Below are 14,951 nucleotides of genomic sequence, written 5' to 3' on the forward strand. Positions count from 1 at the left end.
GTTTCTCATCATGAGGATCTTTCACAGGGGTAGCTCTTGCCTAGAACACTTACCTCATAGCACCGTTCTCTGCCAACTCAAGAATAATTTTGGAGTGGCCGGTCATTAGAGCCACCACCCACTACCATCAGACACTCTGGGCTCTCACCTGGACAAGGCTCCTGTCCATCACTACACCACACAAAACCTGGGACTGGGGGCCAGCCGTCTTAATGTCCTGCAAGTTCTGCTCTCGGATCTGAGGACACAAGAAGGAGAAACACACATCAACAGGACGGAGAAGACTCGCCACGACTTGAGTCACCCTGCATGTGCACTGGGGCCCCAGAGCCACGCGCAAGCCACACCCCTGCCCTGCCCCGCCCTGCCCCTCAGGGCCCCACATGGCCACAGTGCCTGTCTGGCGGTGCTAGTCCGGCCTGTTTAGAGGTTCACAAGTCCAAGGGGATGCACTCTCTGCACCTCCTGGATGGCTCTGGCAAGCACCGATCTCTAACCGTACTCACTCCTCCAGGAGAAACATTCCCTACGAGCCCCTCTCACGGTGGCGCTGTGAACACTGGTGGATCTCATGTTCCACCTGACACATCGAACATTCAAAGCTCAGCGAATGAACGCTGAAACGCGGGGGCAAAGGCTGCTCTTGCCAGAAACAGGCTGTCGCTTCCGATTCTGCCCACTATGTGAGCAAGCATCTGTTCAGGAACCGGGGCCCCAGGCTGTCTGCTGCTCACACACCACGCTTGTTAGCACAGGCGCACAAGCGGTGGAAGGAGAGGGCCTCGACTGCAGCGGTGGGAGCCCTCCGCGAGGGGCGAGCACGTGCCACCTCCCGTCCCACCCGCCACCACCTCCGCCTGCACACAAGTTCCTGCCACGGGCTGACGTCAGCCAGTACGTACCTTGTTCCTCATCTCCTGGACCTCTTTGGGGTTAGTGTTCAATGGAACAAACAGGTTAGGGACAGCGGAGGTGGAGGTTCTATGTCCATCCTCTTTAGTCCACTGTAAACATCAAGAACAGTTGAAAAGTCAGAACTGGGACAACGGTTACGTGATGCCACAGCATCCAATCTGTCCCACGTGTCTCACACCTGGTCATGCATGAACATCACAGAGAATGAACCAATGACCACACCTCCTGTCACTGCAGCGGTGGGATCGGGGCAGGGCGTGTGCAAACAGAAACCAGTAACGGTGGAAGCCAGAGTCGTGACTGACCGGCACACGCCATCCAGAAGGCCCGGCAGAGGCTGACGACAGAGCTACGCTCCGTAACTCCCGCGGACTAGCCATGGGGGGACCCCTCAGAGCACATTGGTTCACCGCCCTGAGAGTCATCAATGCCAAAGCCGCTGGAAGCATGAGATGGCAGGGTCATGAAAAGCGATGTGATGTTGCCACCCAGGTAAAGGGAAAGACCGGACTGGGAGGCAAGAGTGGGCATCACCAAAGTTTTGCATGAAAATAAAGTACAGCATTAGAACGTGCTGTTGGCATAGCTTTTCAACCCAAGAAAATTGCTGCATGAACGGATATACAGTAGCTGCCTGGTGGGAGGGTTTGGTGATGTCGAATATTTTATATAACTTAATACTTCAGAGTGTTACAAAAATATCCCAAACAAACTTGAAGCGCTTCATGAGTTTTTATCAGAAGGCTGTTTTAGATATCAGTGCATAGCATCAGCACACCACGCCTTTCACATTTTGTCTTTATTTTTGGATCTCCAATCACACACGAGATTTTCAATCAAATTCTAATTCTGAGGCATGGGTGGGCACTGAACATTAAAACAAGGCCAGCAATGTTACGCCTTTGAGAGTATTTTCAGGAGGCAGTAAGATGGCCATAAACCATAAGACTTTAAAGAAAGCAACAGACTGGCGAATGCTTATTAGCTGCTGCGGAGGGAAGTGTGGGATGGGCATGAGCTGTGAGGTACTCACTGACAGTTATCTTCTCAGATAAAAATAACTCCAGCTTTTTATTAAAAATAAGTTTTAGTCAAAACATTAAAGCAATAACCTTGGAAGCGTGAACACGTTTGAAACTTGAGAACAGTTACTGTAAGTTAACATACCAACCTGGGAACACTGCATGGCATGCCCAATACTCCGGAGCAGTAGGAAACAAATTTAAGTGCTGAACAAGGTCTCCCCTTCAATGTGCACACTGACTAAAACACGCAAAGTGATTTCATATTGTTTCAAGACAATAGCAAATAAAGCTCAAAGCTGAGGCTACACATGTGCTTAGAAAAACTTCATCACGGCAACTCAGCACTATGTACGTATATCCTCAGCAGGAAGGTGGTTTTTAGGCCCACGCCCTTTAACAAGTAAAATAAATAAAAACAAAACAGCTGAAACTGGGGAGAAGAAAAGAGGGAGAGGAAGAGGAGGCGGGAGGAGAGAGGAGAGACGGGCTCCACGTGACGAGTCTGCTCAGGAGCACAGAGGCTCGCGCACCAGAACCACCTGGGGAAGACAGAACTGCCTTCTTTGGAATAAATCTATAAAGTAAGAACACTGTTATTACGGGAACAGGAGGCCCCGCATGCTTGCTCGGGGCACACCGTGTCAGGCCATCCGACCTCACGGGTCACCTGCGTGCCTGCCCCGGCCGCTCCAGGGGCCCCCTCTGTGTGGCACAGGAGCCGCCGAACTGTCAGAGGCTGGGTTACCGGACAGTGAAGACCGGTCTTCACAGGACGTGAGCACCAAGACAGCCAAGTGTCTTTGAGGGCCGTGTCTGTGATTACGGAAACAAAGCGCGCCTCGCAGGGTCTGTCGCTGGTGCCTGCAGATGGCCTGCGCCGCACTTGGGTCATGCCACACCCAGCAGGAGCCACAGGACTCACCACTACGGCCGTCTACTCACATGCAACAGTCCATGCAGAAGGTAGCTGGCTTAGAGCATTCGGAGGCTTTGGGACAGCAAGCAGGGAACGAGACCAACAAGAAAGGACGAGGGCAGCTGGGAAAATGCCCGTGAGACACCAGGGAAAACTGCTTAAGAAAACACTGAAGCCTTTAAAGAACAGACTGCAGTCTGGCGATGACAACACTCAAATAACAGGTTATGACTGAACTACCTTTCCGTGCATGAAGCATTAGGATTCCGTGAACATAATCTGAATTAAATGTCAGCTCCAACTTTTAGATTAATATGTGTAAGTTACTTAGTATTTTCGCTACGCACAGAGTTAGGTGATGTGGGGGTTACTGAAGAAGTGCTGCGTATCTTAAGCAGTTTCAAGCAGACAGTATTACTTGAATTATAGCTAATGCATACGGCAGGTCCGGTTTGGGCTAAAGAAGGTTAAGGAGGAAGGTTTGCTCGAAATCCAGGTCAGAAAGGCTAGATTCCCAAAGCCTCCGAAGCCCCAGCTACCCAACTTGCTCTACATCATCTAACTATGAACAGTAAGGTAGGCACAGACCAAGCAGTTGGTAATACAGCTTGGCACGCAGACACCGGACGAGAGAGACTGCAGCAAGGGTTTCACGTGATCGTGTGTAATGTTCGTCCACACCTTAGTCTTCGACTTGGGACTGCTTCCGTTCTGCCCTTCCTCAGAAGCATCGTCACCCCGGCCAGAGTTCAGCCATCTTGTCTTCTCTCGCTGCTGCTTCTGAAAACTGTGTCTGAGAGGGGAGCCAGTGCCCGGATCCCCGTCACTAGCAAAGGAGTACCCTGTGACACTCGCAGGAACCTCCACATCGCTGTACTTTTTAGATTTCTCTCTCAGAGCAGGGTATCGGTAAGGGTAGCCAGTTCTGTAACCCTAGGGTCCAAAGAGAATAAAAGACCGTCAATATGCCAGATCTCACAACAGTTTCACTTTGGGGAATTGCGTGGAAATACCTACAAAAGCTGGACAGGCACGCACGCGACAACTCCGCACTCCCAGATACGTGCCGACAGAGACGCACAAACATTCACCAAAATCCTGACCGCAGATTAGACAAAGCCAGCAACACCAGAATGGGCAAACTGCAGCATCCACGCAACGGACTAGGGGGTCGGATTCAGAGCAAATGCTCCATCCCCAGGTGCAACATTAGGATGAACCTCACAAATGTGCTGCTGAGTCAAAGAAACCACATGCGAGAGAACACTATTCCACTCATCACTTATTAAAAGTACAAAAAGAAGCACCTGAAAGGGTACAGGGGATTCTGAGGTGCTGTTTTGTCATCACTGCTGCTGTTGTTTTCAATAGGCTCCACGCCCAACGGGGGGCTTGAACTCATAACCCTGAGATCAAGAGTCACATGCTCTACCGACTGAGCCAGCCAGACCCCCCACCGTGCTACTGTTTTTTGATCTGGATACTGGTTCTACAGTGTGTTCAGTTTCTAAAAAATTTTTTAATGTTTACTTATTTTGAGAACGAGAACGAGTGCATGTGTGTAAACGGGGGAGGGGCAGAAGGAGAGAGAATCCCAAGCAGGCTCCGCACGGTCAGCGCAGAGCCCAATATGGGGCTCGAACTCAGGAACCATGAGATCTGACCTGAGACAAAATCAAGAGTCAGACACTTAACTAACTGAGGCACTGAGGTGCTCCCAGTTTTTAAAAGTTACTAAACTGAATACTAATAAACTGAATACTTAAATGGGCTTACTTGCTGCTGTCTACAGTAAAGATCGTATTAAACAACGTACTTAATTTTTTTTCTTTTCTTTTCTTTTTTCTTACCTTTTAAGATAAAGTTTAGATAAGATACCGTAATAATCTTTGGGGAAGGCCAAACAAGTACACCTCGTGAAACCTGGTTCTTTCTTTGAATGTAACAATCTTCGAGATCAACCTTCAATTCTGCCTCATGACCACTTACTAGGCTTTAAGGCCTGGGCCCCAGTAGTTCACACCTCTGTAATCACTGCAATAGCACTTAGCCCACGTGCTGGACCGACCTGTCTGCCAATCCCCACAGACGATCTCTCCAAGGCAAGGAGGATGTGTTCCCCATCCCTCCAACCCAGTGCATAGCAGCTGGTGGGTGTGGCAGACAGACTCTCTGGTGCCCGCCCCCCCACCATGGTCCCCACCTGCTGTGATGCCCTCCCTCCTGGAGCGTGGGCAGGACCTGACTTGCTTCTAACCCATGGAATTTGGCAAAGGTGATGCGGGATGTACTACATAGGAGGCTGGCACCCATCTTGAGTCTTTTATCCATTGCTGGCTCTAAAGAAGCGAGCCGCCATGACTCCTACAGCGGGAAGAAAAATGAAGTCTGTCCACAGAATTCTGTCGGGAGCTCAGAAGTGGGTTCTGCTCCACTGAGCCTTCTGATGGGAACCAGTCCCGGCCACCACCTTGTGAGACCCTAGGCCAAGGACCTGACTCAGTTTGCTCCTGACTCGCCGTTTCACGTCTGGACCGAGTCACTCACAGCACCTTCACCATAAAGGACAGGAGAATAAGGGCTGTCACATTAGAGGGGCCCCGGCCTGTGTCCTGCTTGCTGAGGTGCTTTAGAATCATTCACATTTCTCCCAATTCAGGAATTCTCTCCCTTCTGGATGCTTCTCTTCTTTGGGAGACCACTGGCATACCAACATCCCTTTACTACATTAAAAAAAGGGTGGTGGCAATTCTGAAACGCAGTCCTCAGTGGTCGTTTTCCCACCACCATCCTCAAGAAGATCGGTAAATGTCTACGCTGCAGTTTTTCCATTGATGAGCATGCTTTGTTGAGGAACAATAAAAGATAATGGCTCCACTGTAAAAAGGCTATCTTCAGAAAAATACAGTTCTTGTTAACTCAAGTTTCCTCTCGCTGAGGGAGCCAAGACTCCTGAGTAGTCTCCATGACTGAAGGATAAACCACCAGAACTTTGCCAAATTTTATCCTCAGAGGGTATGGTTTTATTCTTTAATCTTCCCCTTTAAATGCTGTCAAGCCAAAACTAGAGGCAATACTAGGACCTCACACCTACTGTGTGGCTTATCGATACACATATGGATTCCTTCCTTCTTTGAAGAGCTAGAATTAGATCTTCATGTGTGGGAAGCAATCAGCATCTCTTCTGTGTACGTTAAAATAGTTCTTACAGTATGAGAATCTTCAACTATTGTCTACCCTACTCAATTACTGGCAAACATATATGGTTAGTCAGAATGCTAAGTTAAGGGGCACCTGGATGGCTCAGTCAGTTAAGCATTCGACTCTTGGTTTCGGCTCAGGTCACAATCTCATGGTTTTGTGGGTTTGAGCCCCACACTGGGCTCTGTGCTAACAGCACGGAGCCTGATTGGTATTTCTCTCTCTCTCTCTCTCTCTCGTTCTCTGCCCCTTCCCTGCTCATGCTCTCTCTCAAAAATAAATAAATAAACATTAAAAAAAAAGAATACTAAGTTAAAACATGAAATGTAATGATAATTATTATTTCTTACAAATTACACAGCCTTCTAATATCAAAATGACAATAACAACCTGTACACATCAGGGACACTGAATACCAACAGCCCTGCAATGAGCACTTCACTTATTCATCTTTTGTCCTTTCTCCCCCTCCTCTATCACATTAAGAGTTATTGCCTGATTTTGATTTCTCTCTCTCCACCTTCTAGAATGCACTGAGGACACAAGACGTGGTGGGCTGGTATTCTCGATTCTTGGTCCTCTCTTCTGATTGTTACCTGACTTCCAAGTAAAGAACAGTGAAACCAGAGCAACGGCCAGGAGGAAAGAAGAGAGGTTGTAAGACAGGGTGCCCCAGCGCTCCTTGCCTCGTGGGGCCCCTTGGGGGTATCTGCCTCCCAGTACTGACACCTGGGACACCACTGGCCCCTGCCACCTAACTCCAGCTGCTTCTTCCACGTTCTTAGTGTGCCTCACTCCTCCCCCTGCTTCCCGAGACCAGTCCCGGCCCATGCCCTATGTCTCTGCCTCCACAGCTCTCCTTGTGCTCTGTCAGGACCCAGATCACAGATGCATGGCCACATGTGGGATCTGTTTGTCCACCTCCCCGGGTAGGTCATGAACTCCTTGTGTCCTGTTAACGGCTCCTGGCTCAATAGTAGATGGTCAGTAAATGCAATCCCCCTGTACAGGGCAAATGAATTCAGAAGTTATAGAAGATTCTGCCTTCTGTGTTCATTCCCCCCTGACTAATCAAAGCCAGCCCCTGAGGACACTTAGCACCCCTGAATCAGATCCATGAATTCTTTGTGTTCCAACATCTTCAAGAAAGTTAAGCTTCCCGCCTTCCGAAGCCACCCCTCCCCTGTGTGACCTGGTCCAATAGTCGGGACTCTCTCCTGCTAGGCTAAAATGCACCCCGCTGGCCCTGGAGATGCTATCTAGGGTGCCCAGCATGGCCACAGCAACACATGGGGACTCCAGCCCTTCTGGAGGCTTCTCAATCCCACACTCCTGGGACAGGTCCTTGTGTCTATACCACCCGAAGTCATGTGGAAAGAGGATGGACTCTCCCGAATTCCATCTAAACAGCGTGACACCGCAGCAGGCACAGAGCCCAACGTCTCTATGAGACAGAGTCCTTCGTCTTATAACACCTTGACCTAAATATTTAAAGAACCTGCTCATACCAGACAAGTGCCTGGAAGGCATGTCCCCACCCCCTACACCTACTGTAGTGTCTTCAGTCACGCACACACCTTCCTTCTCCCAACTCGGCCTACCACAATTTTACCTACTCTCCAAGATCACTTCCAAGTGCCATCCACATCAAGTTTTCTCCCTGATGCTTGCAAATGGATGAGATCCCTCACTGAACCCTCTAACACAGACCACATCCTGCTGGTAACATCAGAACATCCTTATTATGCTTAATACACCATGTCCAGCTTCCGTGTTGTGCTAGGCTCCGTGTCCCTGCAATTTGGAGGAAGAGGTCTCCCCAACACAGTAAATCAGCAGCAAATGTCTGTGAAACATAATAATCAGGCCCCACGTAGCTAGAACTTACATTAAAACAAAAGACAAAGCACATGGCTAGCAGATGTAGAAGGCACCCCCAGATGGCTTGCTTGTGGGAGGATGGGCACCAAGCTGGCTGCTACTCTAGGAGCAAGTTACCCAAGCAGCCTACTTCCTTTATTTTTAAGTTATTTTCATTTTTATTTTTGAGAGAGAGAAAGAACATGAGTGGGGGAGGGACTGACAGAGAGAGAGAGAGAGAGAGATAGAGAGAGAGAGAGAGAGAGAGAGAGAGAGAGAGAGAGAGAGAATCCTAAGTGGGCTCTACACTGTCAGCAGAGAGCCCAACTCAGCGCTCAAACTCACGAACCGGCAGATCATGACCTGAGCTGACATCAAGAGTCGGACACTCAACCGACTGAACCACCAGGCACCCCAACCCAGGAGCCTACTTCAGAGCAGGGCATTCTCTGTGCTCTTGTCCCCACATAGTCCAGTGTGATTACCTTTAAACAACAAAAGAAGACAAGAAACCCTCACTTCTGTATTTTGCCGTGATTTAGCTTAGAAGTTATATTGCCCGGTGCTTCTTCATGATTTTTGAGGGTGAAGGCACTCAGATACTGCATGAAGACAGTTTCACGCCATTTCACTTGCTATAAAAACACGAACGCTTCTGCTTTCAGAACAAAAGCTTTACCATCAGGTGGTAGCAACATTCTTACCAGATTATCGAGCATCCGCATCAGAGCTTCGAACTCCTGCTCACCAATCTGCCACTTGGGAGGTGAGCTGGTACCCTCCCCTGCCGGGGACCCTGGGGAACGGGACTTGGCTTTGTACTTGCCAGGATCCAGGAGGACTAAGTTGTCTGGCCCTCCTGCACTGGCCAGAGTCCGAACCTTTTCCAAAACAAGCAAACAGTAGTTTGAGTTCGTTACTGAGGGCAGAAGGAGCAGACGACTACAAGAGATCACTGAAACAGAAATGTACGTTTCAAAAGAAACCAAGTCATCAGAGTGTAAGAATGAAACATGGAGGATGGACAGCAACAGACTATTCACACACAAGGTTATTTTCAGAAGCTCGTCTTTAGCATGACAAAGATACTGAGCACTCATGCTTGGAGGAGAAATGGGGAAGCAGAGCACCTTTGAAGACCGTATGAGGAGCCTGGGGACTGCAGTACTGCCTTGAACGTAAGTCAAGGTAACATGCAGAGTGCAGACTTGGGGTTGAGCAGACCTGGCTCAGCGGCGCTCACAGACACGGGCCGGGGGCAAGGCTCTGCCTCCCTGCACGTGCTTTTTCACAAACAGTGCTGTGAGGGGCAAGTGAAAGAACATGGAGTAACATCTAGGAAGCGCCCGATGCCGGGTGCTCCGTAATGGTGGCGACTGACGTATCTGAGTAATAAAAAACTAGAAATGAAAGCCCGGTAATCATTTGTAAGTTTCAGCCAGTGAAATGGCATTTGCTCTGGTCGATTTCCAAATCCATGAGCTCATCTTTGGCAAAGAGATTACACAAAGACTCATTCCTACAAAACAAGTACCAAGACTCTATGAAAACGCGGCAAACACCCAGATAAGCTGCAGACCGAACAGAGTGGCCACCACCCACCTGGATCTCGCACGCGACCACAAGGTTGTGGATGTAGTAGAAAGCCTCCTCAACGCTCTCTCCGACGGATACGAGCCCGTGGTTCCGCAGAATAAGAACCTGAGCAAGAAACATGAAAGCCCTAAGGAACGAGGCAAGAAGACTGACGCTTTAACTTTTTCTTCTTCCCTCTATAATTTAAAGACCACATTAGATGCCCACTGACCTTGCTTTTAGGCCCCAGATTTTTCTGAATTAATACTTTTTCCTCCTCATCAACCAGAATCCCATGATAATCATGATAAGCTACTTCTCCAAGGGAAAGTGCCTCCGGGGAGATCGGCAAGAGGCCACATTTCATCGCAGAGACCTAGAGAACACGCAGTCACCATGAATGAAGGGAAATCAAGGGTCACACGTTGATGACATGGCACATGCTTTCCTCAAAGAAATAAACAGGGGGACAGATTTTATTTTGTTACCTTCTGAGAAATAAATGAACCTATGAACTTAGGATGAACTTTAACTTCTGGGGCTTGCTAGTGATGTGCACTTAAAACTCCTAATGCCAAGCGAGCTCAGGTTTCAGGGTAAGATGACCCTGGCCCTAAACGCAAGGAACGACCATTGCTTCCCCTGAGTGAATCGGGACACTGCAAAGAGACGTTCTGATACACTTTTCATCTCAGGTCGTAGGTGAACCAAAACCAGAAATTTACATAAAAGCAAATTTCTGAAGTTTAGGATAATTATGCTGTAAAATTTCTATTTAAGTAGAAAAAATCTTAAGCATTCATATAGCCCTTCAGTTTCCTTAAATTTCCCAAACTGACTTCAGAACGTGCTAATTTTGAAGGTTTTCTACCAAGACGAAAGAACAGTTTCCAAAGATTCAAATAGTGTCTAGAGGTGGGTGCAACGATGCCGCATACAAGTTCACCTAAAAAGACACCACAATAAAAAAGGCGATACAGCATTAAATTCCTTTCACAGCCTTCTTGTAAGAAGAATTTCCTTACCAAGTGAAGTGATTTGGTAAGTTTTAAAACATATCCCATGGTAAACTGTTTGGAACCATATTCTCAAAGGGACCTCAAATAGTTCCTTAAAATGCATGTGGTTGGGAGTGCATGCATCTTTTTACAAAAAAAAACTTCAGAAAAGGATAGATCTAACGAAACTCTTCTGTTCACATCTAGAACCACATGTTCAAAGTAAAATAAACTAGATAGGTCTAACACGCATCAAAACAATCCAATATGCGTGACATTAAAACATCATATAATTCCATATTACTGAATCCATGTGTGGTACAAATAAGCCCACAAAGTCATTAAAGAATAAAATGGCTGATAAAAAGCCAATTCTAGATAGTTGTAGTATTTCACTGTCACATGACCGTCCCAAAAACCGGAATGGGCATTTTCATACTGGGAGGTCTGGGCTGTCGGCACCAGAAAGGCCAGGGCTCGGTGACTGGGCAGGGGCAGGCTTTGGGAAAGTTCTAGGCTCCGAGGCCAGTCACCTAACAGCCTACAATGTCTGTGCCTTCCTCTTGCAACAGCCATTCCTCCTCTCCTCTCACGACCCAGCCCTGCTCTTGCTGGCTCCAGACAGAACATCTAGGGGTTTCCAGGCCTCAACCTCTCGCTGTCTCACCTGGCTCCTCCCCACAGCCCATCAGTGGGCTCAGGTCTCCTGCCTCCAGCTGATCCTTTCTGAGTCCACAGCCTCCTCCTGCGGCCTGCCTGAGCCCCTCCCTCCCACCCCTCTTCTCCAACAAGGTGTCTCTGCAGTCTTCACTTACACTGAAATCTGACCTCACCCTCAATACGCTATGATTTGCTAACTGTCAAGTCTAACGGACACTTTCGCTCACACAGGTTTTCCAAAACTGGATAGTATACGGACCCCTTAGAAGAAGAAAAAATTCTTTTAAGAAGGTCAAACTTAGGAAAAAACCTTCTTCACTCTAACAAAATTAGGTTTATTGACTTGCCTCAAAAGAGGGCAGCTGTGAGTAAACGTGGCGTGCCTTTCACTAAACAGCTTTCAAATGTAAGCTGCCACCAGGGCAACGCACTCACCGCGGCCCCTGCTGGCGTGTGAATATGGACCACGCACTTCACATCTGGCCTTGCAGCATAAATTGCAGAATGTAATGTAAAGCCGGCCTGATTTACTCCCAGATTAGTGCTCCCGCGATCTACCACATCTCCTTGAAAATTGATTTTAACCTGAAAATAAGCAAATCAAAATTTTCAATGTCAACAGGATTTCAAATTACCCTTACTAGGTGTTATTTAAACCAAAGTTTAAAGTGTGTATAACTAGTTCTAAAGTTTTTCTCAGAGTTAGTCACACAAAACATAAACTTCGTCCCCTTTCTTGGGTTTTATATGTCTCGTGGGGTTAGGTGTTTCATGATCTAATACGACCTAAACACACATAACGCCCAAGAGGAAAAGGATATTCTTACCAAACTGGACGCGGTCACTTCACTGTAGAGAAGTCCAAAGGGAACGATGAGGAAATGTTCCTGCTCAGAGCTCACTCTGGTCTGTAAGGAAAATTACCGAAAGGAATTACTCACACAGACTCACTCTGGTCTGTAAGGAAAATTAGCTCAAAAATACAATTGGAATGATCTGCCTCTCTTTCCACCCACAAACACACAGGCTTGTGTGCATTCAGTGAGCTACACAGGAAAGCACATTAAGTACAGCATCTGTCACGAAGCTATGAGGTACCGGAAGCTTTGTATCATTACGCTGTAGTAATTTATCAGGTGCATGAAGTGCATCTCGGTCACACTCATGACAATTAACTTTATAGGGAAAACACCTGGTGGCTACCAAACCAGCATCACAGGCCAGAAGGTGGCATCCCGGAGGCATATACTAGTGAAAGCCAAAACTTTCTGGTCCTCAAAACCTGCAGGATAATGAACGATCATAAAAATCACAAACAACAGAGACCTCCTCCTTACCGCTAATGAAGGATTTCAGAAAGTTTCTACACATGATCGTGCCCCTGGTGGGTCTGCCCCTTCTTTCACTGCTTTCTGTCCACAATTCGTTCAACGTGTACCTGTGCTAGATACTAGTGACAACAGGAAAAAAAGAGTCCTGCCCATTTTTAGGATGATTCTGGGAGAACTCAAACCATTCCCCAAAGCCATTCGGTTGGGACGCACTCACTGCTGGTCTAAGAACTGCAACGAGGGCCAGGCAGGCAGAGCGCGGCATCTGTGGGAAAGGACTTAGGGTGTTTAGTACAACTTCCTAACCAGCACAGTGACTTCCATGGTGGTCCAAACAGATGCACACCCGGGGCCTGCCGGGGCAGGTGTACTGAGAGGGGGGCGCCCACCACATCCTCACTGGGCCTCATTTCTTCATTCAGCAAACAGCCACCCACGGGGGCGGGGACCGAGCCAGAAGTGAAGCAAGAAAGACCTGATCATCAAAACGTCCTTACTCACACAGCAGAAATTTGTCTTCCTGAACTTCTCTTCACTCTTCCTAGCGTGCAACACAGAACAAACTCAGTCCCCTATTTGTACAATTTAGCTCTCAGATAACAGGGAAACGACCCTCCTCCTCCTGTCACCTTCATGCGAAACTCACCTGATTCCCTCAGGATGACATCATGCGGAGCCACAATCAGGTAAAGACCTTAGTGAAGATCTCAGCTCTGCCAAGTATGGTCTGTGCTGCTCTGGGGACCCTGCTCTCCTGGCCTCCTTGTCCATAAATAGGGGATGATAAGGGCTGGTACTCACAATAAATAATCAGTACATGGCATCTCCCCACGATTACTATTACTAGCGGTAACAGGATCAACGGCAGTAAATCATGACCATGAATGAGCCCATTCTATATCCACCTCCAAGATATCCACTCTCTTTAAATCCCCATTGCCCTAGTCCCTGCTCTCTTTGCGTTTCAAAAATGCACACGTGATTTCCATTCTTCCCGAAAATATTTTCCCATTAATGGTGAGTTCGCTAGGCTTATATCTAAAGTCGGTTCTTGTACTTTAAAAAGCATGCACCTTTTTAACTGTCTACAACAAAACCACACAATTCCCCCAATTTCCAAGTTGGGCCAAAACAAAAAACATAAAGCAGACTATTGCTTTGTGTATTTACTACTGGTTAGAATGAAAAATAAGGAAAAATTAAATGTCAGATATTTTTACTTACATTAAAAGTTTTCTCTTGCAACATCATATATTTAGAAGGCACATGAGTACAAAAGGCACTTAAGTACAAAAAAATCAAACACCCGTGTATCTTTCAACCAACTTCAGAACAGAGGAAGCGTAGTATCCTGGAAGCCCCGTGTCCCTCCCCCCAACTCCCAAAAGTAACCACTAACTTGAATTATGTGTTAGGCATCTTCTTCCTTTTCTTTACAGTTTTATCTTCTATATATCTATCCCTCACCAATATACTGTTTCATTTTTATCTGTTTATGAACTTCAACTAATTGGAATCATACCGTATTTTCTTTGCAGTGACATTTTTTTTCCTCAACAGTATTTCTGAGATTCCTCCAGACAACGACAGACGAGCCTATCATGTGTTCACTTCCATTGCTGTGGAGTGTCCACTGGTGAGTATACGATTGATGTATCCACTCTTCTGTCAATGGCCAGGATTCCCATTTTGCTACTAAAAACGCTGTGAACATTCTTGCACCTGCCTCCTAGCATCCGTGGTCAAATTTCTCCAGAGCGACACCGAATTACCTTCAGAGAGCCTAATTAAATAGACGCTCCTGCCAGTTATGTGCGGTGGGTCTGTGCTTCTACTATTCTCTTCTTTAAAAATGAAAATCTAATGTCTGTGATATGGTATTCCATTGTGGTTTTAATTTATAATTTCCTGGTTAGTAATGAGTTGAGCAACTTTTCACATTTTTATGAGCCATCTTATTTCCCCTTCTGTGAAATTCCTTTCTTGTCTTTTGGTCACAAAATGACCATACTGGTTTGTCCTTTTCATACTCATAGTTCTTTATCTTTTCTAGATACTAATTGTTTGTTGGTTACCTGTAAGGCAAAATCTTCCAGGTTGTAGGTTTTCTTTCTTCACACTCTCTGATTTTTGTCCCAAGTTTATTTATTTTTTTGTAGTAATCTGTACCCCCCAACATGGGTTCTGAGCTCACAACCCCAAGATCAAGAGTCACATGCTCTTTCAACTGAGCCAGCCAGGCACCCCTATTTTTACTCTCTTTACGGCATCTTTTAATGATAAGAAATTTGTTCATTTTAAAGTAGTCAAATTTACCCATCTTTTCTTTTATAATAGGTGCTTTTGTGTCTTAAGACCTCTTTCCTTAGGTCAGAAGTTAAAGGTCAATGGCACGCCTGGGTGGCTCTGTCAGTGAAGTGTCCAACTTTGGCTCAGGTCATGAACTCACGGTTGGTGAGTTCAAGCCCCG

The 14,951-nt window shown here is 47.0% G+C and overlaps 1 protein-coding gene across 4 annotated transcripts in view; it reads right to left on the reverse strand.

Annotated features, from left to right (window-relative positions):
• Nucleotides 1-14,951, reverse strand: part of ADD1 (adducin 1) — an 87,115-nt gene that overhangs the window by 12,830 nt on the left and 59,334 nt on the right. For 2 of the 4 annotated variants that reach the window (XM_042985079.1, XM_042985080.1), the window contains exons 5-12: nucleotides 11,978-12,058; nucleotides 11,586-11,735; nucleotides 9,725-9,868; nucleotides 9,520-9,618; nucleotides 8,622-8,798; nucleotides 3,445-3,789; nucleotides 903-1,004; nucleotides 149-238 (exon numbers count right to left, since the gene is read on the reverse strand). In XM_042985079.1, coding sequence (XP_042841013.1) covers nucleotides 149-238; nucleotides 903-1,004; nucleotides 3,445-3,789; nucleotides 8,622-8,798; nucleotides 9,520-9,618; nucleotides 9,725-9,868; nucleotides 11,586-11,735; nucleotides 11,978-12,058 — 1,188 coding nt within the window. The remainder of the gene's footprint in view (nucleotides 1-148; nucleotides 239-902; nucleotides 1,005-3,444; nucleotides 3,790-8,621; nucleotides 8,799-9,519; nucleotides 9,619-9,724; nucleotides 9,869-11,585; nucleotides 11,736-11,977; nucleotides 12,059-14,951) is intronic. The other 2 variants (XM_042985082.1, XM_042985081.1) reach the window with 1 other exon arrangement.

The sequence above is a fragment of the Panthera tigris genome, chromosome B1 (genome assembly GCF_018350195.1).
Source record: "Panthera tigris isolate Pti1 chromosome B1, P.tigris_Pti1_mat1.1, whole genome shotgun sequence".
Taxonomy (NCBI): domain Eukaryota; kingdom Metazoa; phylum Chordata; class Mammalia; order Carnivora; family Felidae; genus Panthera; species Panthera tigris.